This window comes from Tupaia chinensis, unplaced genomic scaffold (genome assembly GCF_000334495.1).
Source record: "Tupaia chinensis unplaced genomic scaffold, TupChi_1.0 Scaffold000407_1, whole genome shotgun sequence".
NCBI lineage: Eukaryota > Metazoa > Chordata > Mammalia > Scandentia > Tupaiidae > Tupaia > Tupaia belangeri.
Window position 1 is genome coordinate 1471791 of NW_006159909.1, and position 21862 is coordinate 1493652.

General features: G+C 40.7%; 1 protein-coding gene and 1 non-coding gene across 2 annotated transcripts in view; one reads left to right on the forward strand and one right to left on the reverse strand.

Moving 5' to 3' along the window:
• Positions 1-250: 250 nt before the first annotated feature.
• Positions 251-21862, reverse strand: part of MYO1D (myosin ID) — a 328050-nt gene continuing 306438 nt past the window's right edge. Inside the window, exon 21 of the mRNA XM_014590111.2 lies at positions 251-409. Coding sequence (XP_014445597.1) covers positions 251-409 — 159 coding nt within the window. The remainder of the gene's footprint in view (positions 410-21862) is intronic.
• LOC114008868 (U6 spliceosomal RNA) lies at positions 20674-20780 on the forward strand. Its single transcript, XR_003550364.1, has one exon. It is a non-coding gene; the product is annotated as a U6 spliceosomal RNA (small nuclear RNA).

Genomic DNA, 21862 nt, shown 5'->3' on the forward strand with positions numbered 1-21862 from the left:
TTAGGGAAATCTCTCACTGTTGGTTCAGTGAGAGGCCAGTAAAGTAGAGAAACCTTGAAACTAAGCCTGGGTGTTAATTTTACATTTTGTGAAAGAGATATATATTTAGATAGTCATTATTTACATTCTCTCTTTAATGTACTCAGGAAAATAATTCAATCCATTAATAGTTGCACAAACCAAGTTCAATGGTAATTATAATGAAAGATATCATATATTTAAACTTGTCTTAGTTATAAAAAATCGAATTTTACCTCTTGAAATGATTCACCAGGACTCCAACAAGTTCTCCAATTCGACTCTCGTAGGTTGGCTGTTTACTGAAGAGGCAAACAATGAGGTCTTTGTTGTCTTTTGTATGGAACACTACAAGTTGGTCCTTCCCATTGGAGACACTCAGACCAGTCAACTACAAGAGACAACGCATAGAAAATCATTAGCACAGGTCTCCAAAGATTAAATTAAAAATACATTTTACCCAGCCAGATGATAGCATGGTGGTAAAACGTGGTGATCTGTGAGGCAGTCTACATGGGGGGGTTGCTGGTTTAAGTTCAGTGACCTCCTTGAATATGCTGGGCACTTATGTACCCATGGTCCAGGCTGGCCTCAGGTTGTGGTGAGTCATGGTGGTGAGATCCTGTTGGGGATGCTGTCTCTTCTCTCACTCTTTCTGTTGCACTCATAGAAGAATTAAATCAATACAACTTAAATTTTATAATTTTTTTTCAGTAATATTGATGACTTTCACCTTTATTAAATTTCATGGAACAAGCAGATGGAAAGAAATAATAAAGAGCAGAAATGAATGAATTGGAAACGGAAAAACCATATAGAGAAAAATCACTGAAATGAAGAGATGGTTGTTCCTGAGATAAATAAAATGGATACACCTCTAACCCAAAAGAAAGTGAGATTTTATCAACATTTCAGAAATGGAAGAGGGACGATCACTACAGACCAAAACTCACCCAATAAGAAACAGTTCTTCAGCTGTTGAAGAAACTAAATTTGTAGGTTAAAAACTTTCAAGAAAGGGTCCAGCTGGTGGTGTGGTTAAGGCTGCTGGATCCCACAAGGCCAACTGCAGAGCTTGAGTCCAGGACCCAGTAGTGGCTTCAGAAACACTCTGGCACATGTGCCTGTGTGTGCCCAAAATCCCAAGAGGAGAATGAAGAAGGAGCTGGAGTGTGGCTACTCCACTCAGTGCTTTCTCATTTTCCCTCTTTTTCTCTTAGTGTCTCTTTGGCAAAGCACATGTGCCCTATAGCATGTTGATAAACTGAATTTAACAGATCTAACACTTTTGCTCTGAAAACACACTGGTGAGAGAATTCAAAGATTAGTCATAGACTGGGGGAGAATATTTACAAATATATGTCTGGTGAAGGAGACTCATATCCAGAATATAAAAAGGATTCTTTGAACGTATTAAGAGTAAGCAACTCAAAAAAAAATGGGCCAAAGATTTAAAATCACTTCTCCAGAGAAGGTATATGGATGGCAAGTATGCACATGAAAGGATGCCCAACATCACCAGCTACAACAAAAATGCAAATTAAAGCCACAGTGAGATATTGGGCGTGGTGGTGCACACCCTACGGAAAAAACTACAATGAGATATCACCACGAAACCATTAGATTGGCTAAAATAAATAAATAAATACATAAATAAATAAAAAATAATTAAAAAAAACCCACCCCAGAATAACAACAAAGATATAATACCAAATGCTGGTGAGGAGGACACAGGACAATTAGAACTCTCTTACATTATTGGTGGAAATGAAAAAACGGTATAGCCACAGCGAGAATAATTTGGGAGTTACTCAAAAAGCTAAATATAGGGACAAGCAGATGGTGTAATGGTTATGTCACTGGACTCCCATGTGGTCGACCATAGTTGGAGTACCAGACACAAAGGCTTGAAACTCAGACCGGGTGTGTGTGCGTACATGCCCAAAATCCCAAGAGGAGAATGGAAGAGAAGGGATTGTGGTGTGGCCATCACCCCTGGGGAGGCTGGCATAATGGCTATGTCGCTGGACTCCCATGTAGCTGACTGCAGTACGAGTCTTGGACCCAGTGGCTTAAACTCCTGCTGGGTGCGTGTGCATGCATACCCAAGATCCTGAGAGGAGAACGGAGAAGGGATTGTGGCGTGGCTATCCCCCCTGGGGGTGATTTCTTGCTTTCTGCCTCTCTGTCTTTCTGGTAGGTGCACACGCCCTATACAAAAACTCTCCAAAAAAACAAAAAAGAAAAAGAAAAAGAAAAAATTTAAACATAGAATCACCACATGATCTAACAACTTCACTTAGGTATTTATTCTAGGCAAATAAGAACTTCTGTTCTTGCAAAAACTTACATGTGGCTGTGTACAGCAGCTCTGTGTGTGATCACCCCAAACGGGAAGCAACCTGAGTATCTGTCAGCAGGTGAATGGATAAAGAAACTATGCTACACCTCTGTAATGGAATGCTATTCAGCTATAAAAAGGAATGGACCAATGATACAAATGATTGATATGAAATAACATGGATAAACCTGAAAGGCATTTTGAGTGAAAACAACCACTCTCAAAAGGCTACATGCTATATATGGCCCAGCTACTATGGTGCAGGGTAATACCAGTGCCCTGCAGTGCTGGGAGCCATACGGTAATTGCAATTTGAATCCTGGGTTGGTCTGAAAGACATACCCAGACTGGCCTGAAAAACACATATGGAAGCACAGGATCCTGAACTGCTGGATGACTGCGGAAAGGTGAGTGTGGTGTGATGAGACTCTACCAAGGGTGCGTCCTCTCTACCTCTTTCTTCTTCTCCTTCTTTCTTCCTCTCCTTCTTTCTTTCTTCCTCTCCTTCCTTCTTTCTTTCTTCTCTCTCTCTCTCTCTCTCTCTTTCTTTCTTTTTGCTATGGGGCATGTGGGCTTGCCAGAGAGACAGAAAACGAGAAATCACCACCACCACCCTCCCGCCACCGCCCCGGAGTATGGCCACCCTGCAATCCGTTTTCCTCCATTCTCCTCTTGGGATTTGGGCATGCATGCACATGCACCCAGTGGGAATTTTTAGTCACCAGGTCCAGGACTTGAACTGTGGTCAATTATGTGGGAATGCAGCAACGTAACCATCACGCCACCTGCAGGTCCCATCTTTTTTTTCATGTGTGCACACACATTTTCTATATTTAAAAAGTTGCACACTGTATGATTCTATTTATTTATTATTCTCTAGATGAGACAATTATAAAGATGGTCAATAGACCTGTAGCTATCAGGGTTGGGGGTTCAGGGCCAGATATGGGGAAGTTTTTTTGGGTGATGGAACTACTTTGTATCCTGCTTGTGGTAGTAGTTACACAAATCTATGCTCATAGACCTATACCAACAATGCCCCACCAGTGAAAGTTAATTTTATTTATTACATCTAAATTTAAAAATATAGCTCCCTGGTTGTTTTGATATTAAATATTCTAAATACTTTGGTCAATAAAGCAAAAGCCAGAGCGATTTCTCATTCTGTGGTTTGTTCTTCTATTGCTGAAAAGCCAAAGTGCCACCTCCTGGTTGCCACAGGTGCTATCAGTTGGGCAGGCAATTGGCATGGACAAGGTTGCCACTGGGGCAAGCACAGTGTCAGGCAGCAGGTGGGGATGGATGCACTGAAGATGCTGAAGATACAGTCCCTGTACTTTGGGGGGTTCATAATCCAGTTGGACAAGTGGAAGAGACAAATATCAAACAAATGAAGAACATTTTAACAGTTTATAGATTTGGAAGGCCATTTAATTCCCAGGCCTACATTTTACACATGAGGAGAGGGAGACTTAAAAATGTCAGACCTGTGATTTGCAGACCTGTGAACTAAAAGTTAGATCTGCCACTTAGACCCATGTCCTATCACACTAGACTTTTCCAAATATCATGTATAAATGAATGCAAGCTATATAAATAAACTGTCCCATTACCACATTTTCATAGGAGGTGATTTAGGTTGATTTTTTAAAAAGAATTATTTAATTTTATTTATTGTTATTATTATTTTTGCTACAGGGCACACACACTCACCAGAGACAGATGGAGGTGGGAAGTGAGAAAGCGAGCCACCCGGTCTGGGACTCAAACCACAGTTGGCCATGTGGGAGTCTAGCACCTTAACTAGCATGCCACCTGCTGTCGCCAGACTTAGGTTGATTTTTAAAGAATGGTAGAGGCCGTAATTAATGAACAGAATGGGAGATAGTCAAGGAACTGGAAATCATTCATCAACCTATGTAGACATGGGCTTTCTCAGGGCACTGGTAATAGAATATAGCAATTTCTCCGTCACTTAGATGTATTGCATCCAGATGATTTTTACATGATTAAATTAAAATATCTTTATTAAAAAACCATTTTATGATGCTTTATTCTCATTTGATTATTTTATAGGTGAAATTCAAAACTGGATTTATGTCGGCACTTCACAGCTGCGCTTGACTGATGTCTAACAGAATGAGAATTGTTAACAGCAGTAACTCTGCCAGCATATCCCAGGAGCATTAGCTGCAGTGGTTCAAGGCAAAGAGACAAATTCAGTGATGAATGCTGACACCATCACAACAGAGGGTCTCCTCCTGGAGGCTGCCTGGGTCGGAGGGAAGGAGCCTCCAACTTTTCTCAGCCATGTAAGCTCCTCCCAGGGCCAGGCTTATCCTCCCATTCCCTGTTCTTCCTTGTCTGGGAAGCCTTAGCTCCTGTGGGTAGGAATTCTTGATGTGTGTGCCCAGACCCAGGGATGTAGAGAGGGACAACGACACTTCACTTGGTCTACCACACGAGTAATGAGATGGAATCCCTGCTGTGCCAAGGCAGGACAGACGGCATCCAGAACGTCTCCTTCTGTTCTGAGAAAGGAGAGGAAGTGGGGAGAGCAGTGGCCCTTCGGGATGACCTGGGCGTTTGTCCCAATTCCTCCGTGTGATCCTGAGCAAATCACTTCATGTCTTGTAGCACCTGTCTCCTTTTCTGCAAAATAAGGATAGCACTAGATGCCTTGTCTACCTTTTGGGGTTGTGGTAAGAATCAAATGTTGGGATGCTGGAAAAGACATGATGTATTTTGCTATGCAAAAATGCAACGTGACTTTTCAGACAGTCTTGACAGTAGCAACTCTGGGGTACAAAAGATAAATTAGCAAAAAAAAAAAAAACCCTCTGTCTTCAAGGAGTTTACACTCTAAATGAAGCTATGACAGCAAAATTCATGACAGAAAATATGACTTAAAAACTGTATAGTACTGTGCAAATGGAAAGTTTTTGGTGGAAATAGCTTGGTTAGGGAAATGATTACTACGCCAGTTTCCTTGGACAGCCAGAACACAGAAATAAGTTTCTCTGAACAAAAGGAAAACTCCTTATTAAAACTTCTCATTTCCCTACCACTCCTTAGATACTTCCCGATTTCTCACCATCTATGGCATTTCTATGCTATGATACATCTACACTTTTCCCTTCTTTGGTCCTGAAGAGTTGAGCAGGGCCAAAGGAACCATTACTTGTAACCCATCTCAATTTTCTTACATTGTTAGGGTCTTAGCAAGAGGAATCGAACAGTAAGCATAACCAGACAAGTGAAAAGATCAGGTGTTTCAGAGGAGGAGGCCAATCTGTATTGAGCAGAGCCCTCTGTGACGGACTAAGAGCAAGAGATCAGGGCATGCTAGAAAAGAAAAACTTCTATCTGTGCTCTCATTTACGAAACAAGCACAGAACAGACCAATATTAGAAAAAGAAATCATTCTAAAATAGAACATGATGAATTTATTTATTTTTCCAAAGAATTATTTTATTTAACTTTATTATTTATTTGATGACAGAGAGAACGAAAGAGAGAGAAGTGAGAAAGTAAGCTGCCAGGTCCAGGACTCAAACTGTGGTCAGCTATGCGGGAGTCCAGTACCCTTAACCACCACGCCACCCAACATGATGAATTTAAAAGCACAATAGAAGCAGTAAGAAACAGAATACATAAGGTGGAAAATCAAAGCATAATAGAAGAAGGTTTCTCAATGTTGGAAGGATTTGAGTCTCTAGAAAGAAAGATGCTATAGGCACTGGCCAAACCTGATTCACAGAGAATGATATGGAAGCACTACCCAGAAAAAAGCTGTACATTTCTAGAACGAAGGGAAGAAACTTCAAGTGTCTAGGCACACTAAAACGAATTATCTACACAGGAAAATAACAGTCAGGTTTGCATTCTCTTTTTAAAAAGTTGCTCCTTTTGTCTGAAAATGTAGGAAGGTGCAAAAGAGAGAAGGAAACACATAAATTTTGTCATTCACAAGAGGAGGTAAATAAATCAATTTTATTGTTGGTATTGACTAAGAAAGACCGGTTTAAATATTTAATAGTAACTATTATTAAAATTAAAAAGGATGTATAACTTTCTAGTTGCTAGTAGAGAGAGAGTAAGTAAAACTTCCATGTAGCAACCATTAATAGAAAAAAAGAAGGCACTCGCACAGGGACGGAAGCATAAAAAGCATCTGATTAATGACTGAATTGAGGATACCTTGTTTGGTCAGTTTCTATACGAAGTAAGGGAATGCAAGTCCTTTACTGGTTAGTGAAGACTCAGATAATGTACAAAACAAAGTTTAACTATACACTGTTTATAAAAGATGTATCTACACCGAACAACATGGAAAGATGAAAAAACAGGATAGACAAAGAGGCACCAGGAAAAAAAGCAGGAAGCTGGTAGAGAGCGCTCTCTCTTTCTCTCTCTTTCTCGCTCTCTCTTGCACACATGCCCTCTGGCAAAATTTAAAATAAAATATAAATAAAACCCACCAGTCTTTATGCAAGTAACATTGTACTGAAATGTATAAAGCAAAAATGGGGACATACAAGAAGAAATGGAGGGAACCAGCAGTTAGCGTAATGGCTATGTCGCTGGACTCCCACATAGTCGACCGCGGTTCGTGTTCCGGACCCGGTGGCTTAAAACTCACGCTGGGCGCGTGTGCGTGTGTGCCCAAGATCCCGAGAGGAGAATGGAGGAGAAGGGATTGCGTCATGACCATACCCCCTGGGGGGTGATTTCTCGCTTTCTGTCTCTATGTCTCTCTCTGTCTGTCTGGCAAGTGCACGCGCCCTACAGTGAAAAATCTCTCCCCCCCCCCAAAAAAAAAAGAAGAAATGGAGAAATACAAGAAATGGAATGAACCATTTCTGTACTGGGGGACCCAGTTTTCGGCAGTTCAGACAAAAGCAAATGGGAGCAGAGAAAGACCTTATAACCAATGGACATCCAGGGTTACAGGGAAGTTTAATACATATTTAAGATGTCTCCAAAATATTTAGGTACGTTTATTACATATTAGGCCACAAAAGAACATTCTTTTCCTAATTATAAAAAGTAGGCAATGGGTGACCAGCAGATGGCATAAGGGCTATGTTGCTGGTCTCCCATGTAGTCAACTGTGGTTCGAATCCCGGACCCGGTGGCTTAAACTCATTCCAGGTGCGTGTGCATGCGTACCCAAGATCCCGAGGGGAGAATGGAGGAGAAGGGACTGCGACGTGGCCATCCCCCCTGGGAGGGGGGTAATTTCTCACTTTCTATCTCTCTGTCTTTCTGGAGAGCACATGCACCCTATAGTAAAAAAATCTATCCAAAAAAAGAAAAAGAAAAGTAGGCAATAGGGCCCAGCAGGTGGTGTGAAGACTAAGGAGTCTGGAGCCTACAGACTGGATTCTCCTACTTGGTTCAAGTCCCAGACCTGCCTGATGGCAGATCATGCTGAGTGCATATCCTTGTGTGCCTAAAATTCCAAGAGGAGAATGGAGGAGAAGGGATGGTGGCATGGCCACCCCCTCTGGGGGTGGGGGTTAGATTTTCTTCTCTGTCACTCTCTGTCTCTGTCTCTCTCCAACAAGTGCACATGCTCTATTGCAAAAACTAAAAAAAAAAAAAAAAAAGTAGAAAATGCATTACTCGTGTTCTACAACCTACAGCCATAGGGGAATAAAACTAGACAATTCTAACAGAGGTTCACAACAAAGCAGATTTATCACTAAGAATTAAAAAGTCAAAACTAAACCACTTCTTTAAGGAAGACCTAGATTAAGGAGATTACAGATACAATAACTGATAATAACAAAAATGATTAGAAAGATAGATCAAAATCTTGGGATGCAGCCAAAGTGATATTTGGAAGAAAATATATTGTCTGCAATACTTTTACCATTAAAAAAGAACTAAATTAAATATGAAACTGAAAAGAAATATAAGCAAAATAAAAATCAAGATATAAACAGAAGTTGAATGAGGAAAAAAACAATTATGAAAAATCTAAAAGTTAATTTTTTTGAAAAGACCAAAAAATGCAACAATCCTTGCCAGGGTCTCATCAAGGAAAAAAAATAAGGCAAAATCACAAACATCTAGTGGGAGGAGTAAGAAAGAGATTTAAGAAAAAGTTGACTTTACAAATTAGAAAAACATTTTAAATTTTGTATTAATAAATGAGAGTGTTTGAAATGCATTATTTTGTAGGAAAAAACATAGTACTAAAATAGTCTCAAAGAAAAATAAAATAATCAGCATTGGTTGATAACTAGGGAATTTCTTTTTCCCTTGGGAGGTTTTTGCTATAGGGCTTGTGCACTTACCAGAAAGACAGAGACAGAGAGACAGAAAGCAAAGGGGGATGGCCATGCTGCAATCCCTTCTTCTTCATTCTCCTCTTGGGATCTTGAGCATGTACGCACATGCTCCTGGCGTGAGTTTAAGCCACTGGGTCCAGGACTTGAACTGCAGTTTACTACATGGGGGTCCAGCAACATAGCCATTATGCCAACTGCTGTTCCCATGAAATATATATTTTTTTAATGTTGTCAGAAAAACACTTTCCTAAATTTTACCAGGCACAGATGTTATGGACAAATTTTCAAGACCCAGGTAATTAGATAATTCCTATTCTATTTAAAGTTCTCTAGAATACAGAAAAATATATAAACTACCCTGACTCATGTTATTTAATCCTGATAGTGAACCCTGATAAAGTATAGATGTTTGTGTATTCTCTCTTGCATGCATGTATGCATACACAGTATTAGAGAACAATTTCACTAAGAAGTACAGATGTAAAAACCCAAAATAATTAAGCCAAATCCAGCAGGATATTGTACAAAATGAAAAGATGGTTCACTAATAAGAAATGCGTCAACAGGCCAGATGGAGTCATGGTGGTACTGCAATAGGACCTGCATGGGTGGTCCTAGGGTTTGTGTTCTAAGACCTTCTTCTATATGTTGGGTGCACACATTAGTGTCCATGATCTGGGCTGACTGGGAGTGGGGCAGGCTTGCAGCATGGGGGCCCTGCTATGGGTATTTTTCTCTCTCTCTCTTTCTCTCTCACATAAAAGGAATACATGAAGTGTAGTTAAACAAAAAAACAAAAACAAAAACAAAAACAAAACAAAAAAAAGAGAAAGAAATGCATTCATCCCCACGGGGGGTGATTTGTCACTTTCTCTCTCTCTGTCTTTCCACTGAGTGCACATGCCCTATAGCAAAAATCTCTCTCTCTAAAGAAAAGAAATGTATCGATATAACTCAACTATTAACGGGTCATTTTTATATGCTGTTTGTATGACTGTCCAATTAGAATGAGCTCCTTGAGTTTAGGCTTCGTGGCTTTCACTTTTTCAAGGCAAGTGTTTATGTTGTTTTTATTTTTTAAAACCTCACAGTGTATAAAACAGTACTTCTCCCCATAGTAAGCTGGTAAATACTTAAAGGCATTTTTCATGATTCCATCGCTTTATTGGTTTTAATTTTTTTCTAACTACCCTGTAATTGTTAGCAGCAGAGTACTGCGAACAAAGGGGAGAAAGAACTTCCTCCATTGTGTAAAAGTATTATAGAACTAGGGCCAGATTGTGGTACAGTGCTAGACCAACTGGATCCACATGGGGAAAGTCCTGGATCTGCAGCCTGGGACCACTCAGAGCACATGCATGCCCACAGTCAGGACTGGCTAATACTGGGGATAGATCATGGCATCAATATTCCGTTGGGGGCACCTCTTTCTGTCTGTCTCTCGCTCTATCACAGAAGAAATAAATAAACTTATGAAAAATTCTCTATAAAAAGTATTAGAGGACTAAAACCAAATACCATTAGCTGATCATAGAGATGTTAGCTTATATCTTTTAATGAAATTTTAAAATGATAGATGTTAACAGATACCATCTAGACTTTATTATTTTTTTTTTATAAATAGCACATAAAAAAAGAGAATTAACTGGAAATTCCCCACCTAAAACTCTATACAACGCCTACTTTTCACCAAAAACTCTATATAAGTTGACTCATCAATCAAGTAAGACTTTTAAAAATTGAGATATGATTTGCATACAATAAAATGAACATATTTTTAGTGTACAAATGAGATATAATTAAAATTTTAAAAAACTCACAGATTTTTAAGTGTATAGGTGGGAAATTTTTGACACTCAAATCAAGATATAGAATATTTCCATCATACCAGAGTGTTCCCTTTGGTTCTTTTTTAAAGTTTTAGTTCTTCTATTTTTGGAGAGATTTTTGCTATAGGGTGTGTGCACTTGCCAGAGAGAGAGAGAGACAGAGAGACAGAAAGCAAGAAATCACCCTTCAGGGGGGATGGCCACACCATAATCCCTTTTCCTCCATTCTTCTCTTGGGATCTTGGGCACACACGCACATGGGCCCGGCGTGAGTTTTAAGCCACCAGGTCCGGGACACGAACCACGGTCGATTACATGGGAGTCCAGCGACATAGCCATTATGCTAACTGCTGGTCCCTTAAAGTCTTAGTTCCATATTTACAAGGCAAATTGGCTTAAAAGCTCTTGACAGCAGGGCTGGCAGGTGGCTGGTGGTAAAGGGTGCTGGACTCTCACATGGCTGACCATGGTTCAAGTCTTGGACCTGGCGGCTTGCTTTCTCACTTTCTCTCTGTCTTCTCTGGTCAAACAAATAAATAAATGTTATGTAAATAAATAAATAAAGTTAATTTTTTAAAAACTAAAACAGAACAAAACTCTTGAGAGCTAAAACAATTATATCACTATTTAGACCTAGTAACTCAGGGATCCAATGTAGTAAGAATAAACTCACAAAATACAGAATTATCTTCACATCCTTTTTCTGCTTGCATGAGTGTGCTTCAATTAGGACTATGAGAATTTTACAGAAACAGTTAATCTTTGAAGGTGACATAGCAGTCAAACACTATAATAGTGCCTTTTGGACTATTTAAATTCTTATCATAAAAGAACATGGGGGAAAATGGAGAGGTAAGACACTTGTGGGACACAGAGAAGGCTTGTTGACGAGGATGTGTGTGGTGGTCTCAGCTGGGCTGGACTGAGGTGTACATCATGCTGGGTAAAGTCTCTTCGCAATCTAAATGATGTATAGTGACTTAATGTATGAATAATAATAAAAATTTAAAAAAGAATATAGGTTTTATTCAAAATTGCTTGAAATAGGTAGTTTGTATTTAAAATGTTTTGGTTGCCCATATATTCTTCTTATGGTAAGATTCCCTATGATAGGATTTAACTTCATTTGATTTTCTTAATGGACAGGCAATCAAGTTCCCAATTTTTGAGTTTTTTTTTTCTTTTTTTGGAGAGGTTTTTGCTATAGGGTGTGTGCGCTCGCCAGACAAAGAGAGACAGAGAGACAGAAAGCGAGAAATCACCCCCCAGGGGGGATGGCCACGCTGCAATCCCTTCTCCTCCATTCTCCTCTCGGGATCTTGGGCATGCACGCACACACGCCCGGCGTGAGTTTAAGCCGCCGGGTCCGGGACTTGAACCGCGGTTGACTACGTGGGAGTCCAGTGACATAGCCATTACGCTAACTGCTGGTCCCAATTTTTGAGTTTTTAATAATTAAAAAAAATTTCCCCTTATTTCTGATAGAGCATGTATACGCACATGTGAGAGAAAGAGGGAGAGAGAGGAGTACCTTCCCCAGGGTCTGGTCATACTGTGACTCCCCCCCACCCCCAAGTCCTCTAGATTGTCAGATCTTGGGCACTTGTACAAGCATCTGGAGGGTTTCAAGCAGACCAAACTGGGAACTGGAACCAAAGCCACAGTGTGGAATCCAGCTTCTTTAGAGCAGTGTATTACCATTGTGCTACAGGGCCAGGTTGGAGTTTTCAAGAATTTTTAAAAATTATATTGAGATTCCATGATGGTTAAGGTACTGGACTCCCACATGGCTTACTGCAGTTTGAGTCCCAGACCTGGCGGCTTGCTTTCTCACTCTCTCTCTAGTGACTATACCAAATTAAAGTAATAATCATAATAAATAAATTAAATAAAGAACTCTTAAAAAGAAGTTACTCGAGGGGACCAGTCCTATAGCTGCCCTGTAGCCTAGCAGTTAAGGGAGCTGGATCCCACATGGCAACCATAGTTCAAGTTCTGGTCCTGGTGGCTTGAAAAACACATTGGGTATATGTGTGTGTATGTCCCTAAGCCTGACATGATGGAGAAATGGAGACGGGATTGTGGCGTGATTGTGCCCCACTGAGGAGGATGCATTCTCCTCCCATACTCTGGTAAGTACACATGTCCTCTGGCAATTAAAAAAAAAAAAATTATGTGCAGGCTGTAAACCCACAGTGGTTGGCTCAACGCCAGTCTTATTTTGTATGACAAGAGCCAATATCAAGTAGATATCCACAGCTGCGATCCTGTGTCTTTAGATACACTGTCACAGACGTCAGGGAGTGAGACCTACGTCCTACTGAAGTCCACTGTAACTAAGTCAGTCACGTCGCTTCCTGTATTTTTTGCTTTATAATCTTTATTTCCCTGTCCTCATCTTTATGTTTCTGCCTTTGTGTGTCCATGCATACATTTTTGTCTGTGGAAATTGTGGGGCCTGAAGGTGCTAGCTATGAAACTAGAATCCCCAACATTAGTTTCAAGAAGCTGCAGGTTTCTGGAGAATGTGTGACTTACAGAAAAAGGCTGACATTTTATGACATAAGACTATAATAATGTATTAGGCCACGAGCTCTTGTTACCTTTTAAAAAATTAATCTTGGAAAATGATGATTGATTTCTTTAAAACTAGCAAGGACTAAATGGGGGGGGGATTTTTGACTTTTTCATCATCTTCATGTCTTGCTGTCACTCTGGGGCATCTTTGTTCCAGACTTACTCCTAGTAGGCAGCTACTGCCTTCCTGAGTAGGAGGATTCCTCTTCTTTGGTTATTGCTCTCTACATTCACCTCTAGGGGACTTCATTAATTTGGGTTTTTCCCTCTGATCAAAGATATGCCTGTCTCACAAAGTGCCTTTGTGAAACGGTAGTGGTCATTAATTTCTGGAGCAATCTGCTTGCATTGAGCTATGTTCACTGGCTTTCTGGATTTACTGTTCTCTACTCCCGTGCTTTGGTTTCACTGCTATGTTATAATATTTATGCTCTTTTGATCTCAATTAACAAATGGATTTGGCTGCTCCTTGACAGAGAACATTCTGTTCATTCTGTTTTCCATTCAGAAACTTGGAAGACAGTTGCTCTGGCTTTTTGCAGGATGCCTGGTGACTTACTTCTCACTGCGAATCTCTGTTCTCTCTTCATCTGTCTTCCCCAGCCTCCCTCTCCTTCTTTATCTCTCACGGCCTGCCTCCAGCTCCTCCTGTCCTTTAGCCCTTGTCTCAACTAATTAGACAGCAGCCAATTCATCATGGAAATAAGCTAAAGTTGGAGAAAACAGAAAGTTCCTCCTTTCACAAGCAACTGTCACTTGAAAACAACAAAGTGCTTGAGTCCTGAGCCACCCTGTAAGCAGACTGTCCTGAGGTCACCATGCTGTCAGGAAGCCCAGCCTCTCAGACAGGACAGGTGTAGACACTGCAGGCACGAGTCCTAGTCCAAGCCCTTTCAGCCCCGCTGTCGGACATGTGAGTGAGGCTCTCAGTGGTTCTGTCCCTCCACTGTTGAGCAGTCCCCAGCCTTTGAGTCTTCCTAACCAGAGGTCCTAGGCATCATGGAGCAGAAGTGAACTGGCCCCAAATTCTTGACCCACAGAATTTGTGAACATAATAAAATTGTGATTATTTTACTGCACTGCTTTTAAGTTTACTTATTCTGTGAGTGTGAGAAAGATAGAGACAGTCCCCTGACAGGGTTCCGTGGCTCTGATCCAACCCCAGCCAGCCTGGGTCATGGATACACACATCCATGGTGTTTTCAAAGAGGTTTCTGGATGTAAACTGGCGACCTTCTCATGAGGTGTCGTGTTCTACTGCTGCACCACTGTCCAGTCTTAGTGACAGTTTGTTTTACACAGTATTAACATCTGGAATAAAAATTTGGAATGATGGGGGCCGCAGGTGATGGTGTGGTTAAGAGCGCTGGACTCTCACATGGCTGACTACGGTTCGGTCCCAGACCTGGCAGCTTGCTTTCTCTCTCTTTTTTTCTCTCTTTCACTCATTCTGTCCCCTTATGGTCAAATTAAGATAAATAAATAAATTTAAATAAAATAATTCTTTAAAAAAATTTGAATGAGGAATAGGGTCCTACTGGCATAGGATTCTAACACAGAATCCTTGGGAAGTGGGTAAAGTCCAAGAACTGTGAGGAGTCTGCCAGGAGGATCATGAAGAAAAGTTAGGAAACATTATTTCAAGTAGGAGGGAAGGAGCTATTGGACGGTAGAGGATAGAAAATGTACCTAAAAATGGTGATGTTCTAGATACAGAGATTTCTAGACAGAATACTGAAAGTGCTGTTTGGCTTGTTGCCGTCTATGAAAAAATATGATCAAAGAGACGTGATCTTAATGAAGAACTGTTCGGCTTTGATGCAAAATTGAGAACATACAAAGAAGCCCACAATTGCTGGGCTTAAAACAAAACTGCTTCTAATTCCTAGCTTCCCCAGATGGCAAATGATTTTCAAATTAAGAAATGGTTTCAGGGCAATGGATCAAATCCAGAGTGAGATTGTAAAATCCTTTGTTAAGACACTAGAAAGATCTAAGACACTGCTTCATGGAATCTTTCAGCAGACTGAAGGTTCTCTAAAGGTCTTCAGGGCATGTCTTATAAACTCTTTCTATTAGACAATGAGCTCCTAAGAGTCTTAAAGAGTTTTGTCCCACAGTAGCTCACAAGGAGTGCAAGGTATGGTTTGGCTTGTTTTGCAGAGATTTGTGGGTGTGGTTTTGTCTAAGGGAGTCCATTATAAATCGATGCACAGTGAATCCATCAAGATTTCTAAGGATTGGACTGAAAATTTCAGACTGGACTGAAAGAAACAGACATTTTAAAATGCAAAAAGGCCTCTGGATCTCTAGTCTTTTGTGAGCAGAAATAAGACTAAAAGGCCAGATGACCATGGACTGTTAGGTGCCTCCCATCTCCCTCCTCTTTGAACAGGAGTGTCTACTGCTGTTATCCTATTCCTGTGTCACCATTCTATGCTGGGTATGTGGGGCAGGTAACTTGTTCCTTTAGTACACAGGTCTTCAGGCTGAGTGAGCTCTACCTGGGAAACTACCCCTGAACTGAATTAGTTGATGAGATTCTTACATGCCCATGATCCAGGACTGGCTGAAACTGGGGGTGAATCATGGTGTCAAGACCTCATTGGAGGTAATGTCTCTCTGTCTCAGGGAGAAATGACCTTAAAAAACACTATATTTTAGAAATGTTTTCTATCTTTATTAAGCAGAATAAAATTATTGTTTTATTTTAGTAGGGATTCAGAGTTATTATGATGAACATTAGTTAGTATGTTTTAAAACAGATGCATCTTCAGGACGATTGATGTCTATATGATGGTATATCCCTAGACCACATGCTCCAAAAATTACATGGGAACCACATGGCATTTTAATGGTGAAACAAAACCCATTATACAAAATATGGGCCTGGAGTCTTGTCTTGAAACCAGTATAATTGACATTATACATAAGTGCCTATTATGAGCCTAGTACTATGGATCAATATTATTCAGGTCAATGAAAATAAATGTAATCAACTGATTAAAGGGCTTATTTTATATCATTGATTGAGAAGAGCTTTCAACTTGTGATTTTAACAGCTTGATGAAAGCCACTCAGTAGAACCCTTCAATAAATTTCCAACGCCAATTCACTGCATTGAATAAATAACATCTCCACATCTGACTTCATTTTCTTCCAAATATTCCACATCCTGACAGAAATCAAGAGTGCCATGAAGAAGAAAATTTACAACCCAGATAATGTCCTCATTGCAAATGAACTTTGTATTTTACAAAATTAAATGCAAATTCCTCTAGAGAGTGGCACACAGGAAGCTGGGCCTGTTAAAGCTTCTTCTAATAATTCAAATGCTTGAATCATCTTTTCCTTTAGTTGCAAGTCTTTTGTTTGTAGCAAGCAAATCTGGCCTTTTCATATTTAGACTAAATTTGTCAAATCTTTTACTAGAAAGGTGGTTAGAACCTACTAGTTCATGTCAAATAGGTAATTGCTTTATTTTTGCTAAAAATCTCAGACAGGGCTATTGGAAGTCTCCTAGAATATCCTGTAGTCTGAGTTATTTGATTTATTTTGTAGTTTCATAAAAAATTGAATTTTAATCCCAAAAAGACTGCTCTGAGGAAATAGCTCAAGACATCACTTCAACAAGTTTTTAATACCAAGTCATCTAGTGGAATGGAACTAAATCTCTTCTGAGTCTCCATTCTTTGAGTTTTCATATATTGGCACCATTAATACGCCTGCCTATAAGAGACTGACTCCCTTTTAATTACTGCTCCAGATTTATTGTTGTGGGCTTGGGAACCAGAGAATTAAATTCATTACGAGGCTACATGAAGCAAGACAAATAGCCCAAGAGAGTACTCCTTTAATCCCGCCCCCCTTTTTTTAAAATTGCCAGAGGGCACATGCATTCACGAGAGAGAGAGAGAGAGAGAGAGAGAGAGAGCGAGAGAGAGAGGGCAAGAGAGCGAGAGTATCTTCCGTAGGAGACAGTCACATCACAATCCTTTATCCTCTATTTCTCCTTTTAGGATTTTGGGTATGCATGAGTATGTGCCTGGTATGGTTTTCAAACTGTTGCGCCTGAGACTCAGTCTGCATAGTCGGCCATGTGGGACTGACCTGCCTTACCGGGTTGGCCCAAGGAGGCTCTTTTAGAAGGAGCACATGAACTTGAGTGCACAAACTCTGTCACATCTATTCTGATTATCCAGAAGATGTAAAACTCCTCCCACGTATATTCTGATTATGGCTTATTTGGGTCAATGGCTCTCAAGCAAGGCTGGATGTAAGACTCATCGAGGATACTCTGATTTACGTGGCCTGGAATGGGACTTGACGTTTACAGTTTAGAAATGCTCTCCAAGTGATTCTAACTGCACATAACCGTTCATTTAGGTAAAACTTAAATAATCTGGTCTTTGATAGGCAAGTTATTATTTTATAGAGCTAATTGTTTTATAATTGAATCAAGGTTTATATGATCTATTTTAACTTTTTTTTTTCTCTTAAAATACCAACTTAATAAAGTTGCTTTCCTTATTGGTCTTTTAATTGGATTTTTTTAGCCTTACAAATTAATGACTCTTCAATGCAAAATGATTATTGTTATTATTTTTTCCTTTCTTTTTTTGAGAGGTGTTTGCCATAGGGCGCGTGCCCTCACCAGAAAGACAGAGAGAGAGCAAGCAAGAAATCACCCCCCGGGGGGATGGCCATGAACAATTCCTTCTCCTCCATTCTCCTCTCAGTATCCTGGGTATGCACGCACATGCACCCGATGTGAGTTTAAGCCACCAGGTCTAAGACTCAAACTGCGGTTGACTACATGGGAATCCAGTGACATAGCCGTCATGCTAACTGCTGGTCCCAATGGAAAATGATTATTCACTTGTCATTTTAGGCTTATTTTCCTTATCCTGTATTTGTCAATAAATTGAGTCCATATATACTAGCATCTTCTTATCTTAGGCATGATGAATGATATTTTTATTGTATCTTGGTCATTTTGAGTATTGTGTTATCAGACTATGGCTATTATTTAAATGTTCTATTTTAGCAGGCCTCCCCTAGAAATGGCCAGGTTCCCTACCTGACTTCCATTGATAGCACCCTAGTGGGGAGGACAAGAGGACCCTTGTAACCTATGTTCTTCACTTAAGTCTCCACTGACAGACAGAGAGGGGAAGGGGCACCTCCTTATGCCTGAGTGGAGGGGCAGAGTCCAGGCTCCTCTTTGACCCCTGCTGACATTATCCCAGCAGGGGTGGGTGGTGAGGGGGCTCCCCTTTACTGTCAGGCAAGAGTGTCTATGTTTTTCACTAGACCTTTGTTGTTGGGCTTTGGAGATGTATCTATTTCCCCCCTGGTGGTTTTCTGAAGAAAGGATGTTTACTGTCAAAAAGATTTCTGTTTAGCTATGCTATCCCTTTCCTGGACTGGCAGCGACAGCAGACTGTACTTCACAGCTGTTCCTGGGCTGTGGGCTTCTCTAGCATTTAGTCTGGGATGTATTGGACACAAGAAGAAACCAAGGGGGCTTATTGCCACGTCGCTTGCTGAGTCCTGAGGTCGCTGGTCCATCTTCTCTCCAGCTTTCAGAATCTTATGTTTGTTTTAGAGTTCTAAATTTAATGTCCAGGGTTTCTAGCTAAATTTAGCGAGACAAACAGGGAGACATGCACTTACTTCATTTTGTTCAGAACTGGAAGTCCAAACTCCCTATTCTACATTAGGCATGCAAATGAACTAAAAAGGTTTTCTCCTTAGGGAATCTCTCACTCTTTCTTTCTTCCCCGCCCCCCCTCCCAATCTCTCTCAGTTCCACATGCATGTGCTCTATCATGAATAAAGAAAAAATTTTAAACACTGATAATTCTCCAATGTCAATGTCAAGCTAAGTCCTTCTCTGGAGCTCTAGATGCATATTTCTACTTGTCCAGGAACAGCACAAACAGAGGTCCCAGGGTCCACATATTTGCCTGGGACAAAAGGAAACTTCTACCATACCCAGTTACTCTTCCTTCTCAGGGCCCTGTTTCAGTTACATGTGCATAGTCACACTGTCTCAGGGGCCTGTAAGAGGAGTGCTCCGCCAACTACCCAAGGCAGCACAGAACAGTGAAAGAGCACAGAGCACAGGCCCTGGAGGCAGAGCTGGGCTCCAGTCCTGGCGCTGCCTCTGACCAACTTCACGTCCTTGGTTATACCCTCTCGCTGCTTCATGCCTCAGCTTCTTCACTTTGAAGGGGAATTAATAATATTACCCACCTCATAGGGAGAATGAAAAAATTATCTAAATTAATACATGCAGAACATCAAACTGGTGCCTGTCATATAGAAAATATTCAAAAAATGTTAATTTTAATTAAAAATAACTCAGAAACCTCTTATGTCTTGCCTCTTTTTTCCATTTGTGGTGTCACTGTGTCTGTTGAGATTATTCTAACAGTTCCTGAAATGGTATTTATTTCTCCAGCCTCTTCCTACTTCATTACATACTTTGTAATGCTGTCAGAATTAGCTTCCTAAGAAACAAAACCTCATCACACCACTTAAAATCTGCTGCTCTACACTGCCCAAAACAATGCCCTTTAAGAATGTGAAAAATGGGGACCAGCAGTTGGCATAATAGCTATGTCGCTGGACTCCCATGTAGTCGACCACGGTTCAAGTCCCAGACCCAGTGGCTTACACTCACATGCATGTGTGTGTGTGTGTCCAAGATCCAGAGAGGAGAATGGAGGAGAAGGGGATTTCTTGCTTTCTGTCTCTCTGGCAAGTGCATGCACCCTATATCAAAAAACTGTAGGCGTGAAAGGCCACACCACCAAAAAAAAAAAAAAAAAAAAAAAAAAAAAAAAAAAAAGAATGTGAAAAATATGAGGCCGGCAGGTGGTTAAGCCGTTGGACTCCCACACTGCTGGCAGTGGTTTGAGTCCTGGACCCGACAGCTTGAAAGTCACGTTGGGCACATGTGCATGTGTGCCCAAAATCCCGAGAGGATAATGGAGGAGAAGGGATTGCTGTGTGGCCATCCCCCCAGGGGGATATGAGCAAGGGATTTCTCATTTTTTCTCATTTTTCCTTTCTCAGTCTTGCCCAGCATGCAGTATGGCAAAGACCTTGGGGGAAAAAAGAATGTGAAAAATGCTCCAAGTGCCCAGTGCAGAGAAATACACAAGCATTCGAGTATTTCTGAACCCCTAAAACCTTTGTCCTGAAAAAAACATTTCCACCTCTCTTCTGTGTTCTTTCATAGCAATTCATGCTTACCTTTGTTTTAGCATTTAATATGTTATACTGTGGTAATTTCTTTTTTTTTTTTAAAGATTTATTTACTTATTTATTATTATTTTTTTTCACATGAGTTTTGCCAGAGAGAGAGAGAGAGAGAGAGAGAGAAAGCCACCAGGTCTGGGACTTGAATTGTGGTCAGCCATGTGGGAATTCTAGTGCCTTAACCACCACACCACCTGCTGGCCCCACTGTGGTGATTTCTGTATCCACCTCACCCGCTAAATAATAAGTAGAGCCTGTGTCTTTCTCATCTTTATGTCCCTAGTTTCTGATAGGTAGTAGATAGCCAAAATTTATTGAATATGTAGAAGACAAAGACAGTGTGCTTGCTTTGGAAGTACATATACTAAAACTGGGAAGATACAGAGCAGATACAGGCATGCCCCTGCTTGACGATAACACGAAATTCATGAAGTGTTCCATATTAAAAAAAGAAGACAACGTGAATAAAATGTACAGATGAGTTCAAAGGATTCTCTTTACTCAGAAAACTGATAGTTTCCTTGTGTTTCTCTATCAAAGACAAACCCTTCGCCATAGCCATAAAAGCTCTTTTCCTAAAGTTTCCCCTTTTACTCCTTTTTCCCTCTCCCCCATGCTCTCATCCACTGTCATGGTTGTAGCTACCACATGTTAATGGCTTCCGATCTGTGTCTCTGCTATGAACCGACCGACTGGGACCTCCCCAAATTCACACACTGAAACTCCAATGTGATGGCCTTTCCAGATCGGGCATATGAGGGTTAATTAGATCAAAAGATGGGGTCCTGGTCAGATTTGTGCCCTTAGAAGCAGAGACGGGGAAAGCTTTCTTTCTTTCTCTGTCTCCACCCTGTGAAGTGTACAGAGAGAGAAGACAAGCTGTCTGCGAACAAGGAGGAGGGCCCTCACCAGAACCCAGTCATGCTGGCGCCCTATCTTGGACTTTCCAGCCTCCAAAACTGAGGAATAAAGTTCTGTGGCTTATGTCACTCAGTCTATGGTATCTTACAGCAGCTCAAACTCAGTCTCTGTCCTAGAGTGTTCTCTAGACTATCCACTGCCTGTGGGCTTCTCCAGATTATATTCCTCAGACACCTCAAATAAAACCATTTAATACTGAACTTGTTTCCAAACTCTCCTCCCACATCCCTGCCTCTTTTCCTACAGTTCCCATCTTGGTGAATATCCAGCACCACCATCTAACCAGCTGACCAAAAGAGAAATGTGTGTGTCTAGACTTTCCTCAATGCCCAAGGCCTATTGTTTTCACCACTTAAATAGCTCTTGAATCCAAAACCTTTTACCCTTTTTACTCTGCTTGCTTAAGTTCAGGCCTTTATCATTTAACAGGTTACAACAGCAGTTTCTTCTACTTTTTTTTTTTTTAAAGAATTGTTTATTTAATTTTATTTATTATTATTATTTTTTAAATTTTCTATAAGGATACAGAGAGAAGGGGCCAGCAGGTGGCATGGTGGTTAAGGACGATGGACTCTACCATGGCCGACTGTGGTTCAAGCCCTGAACCT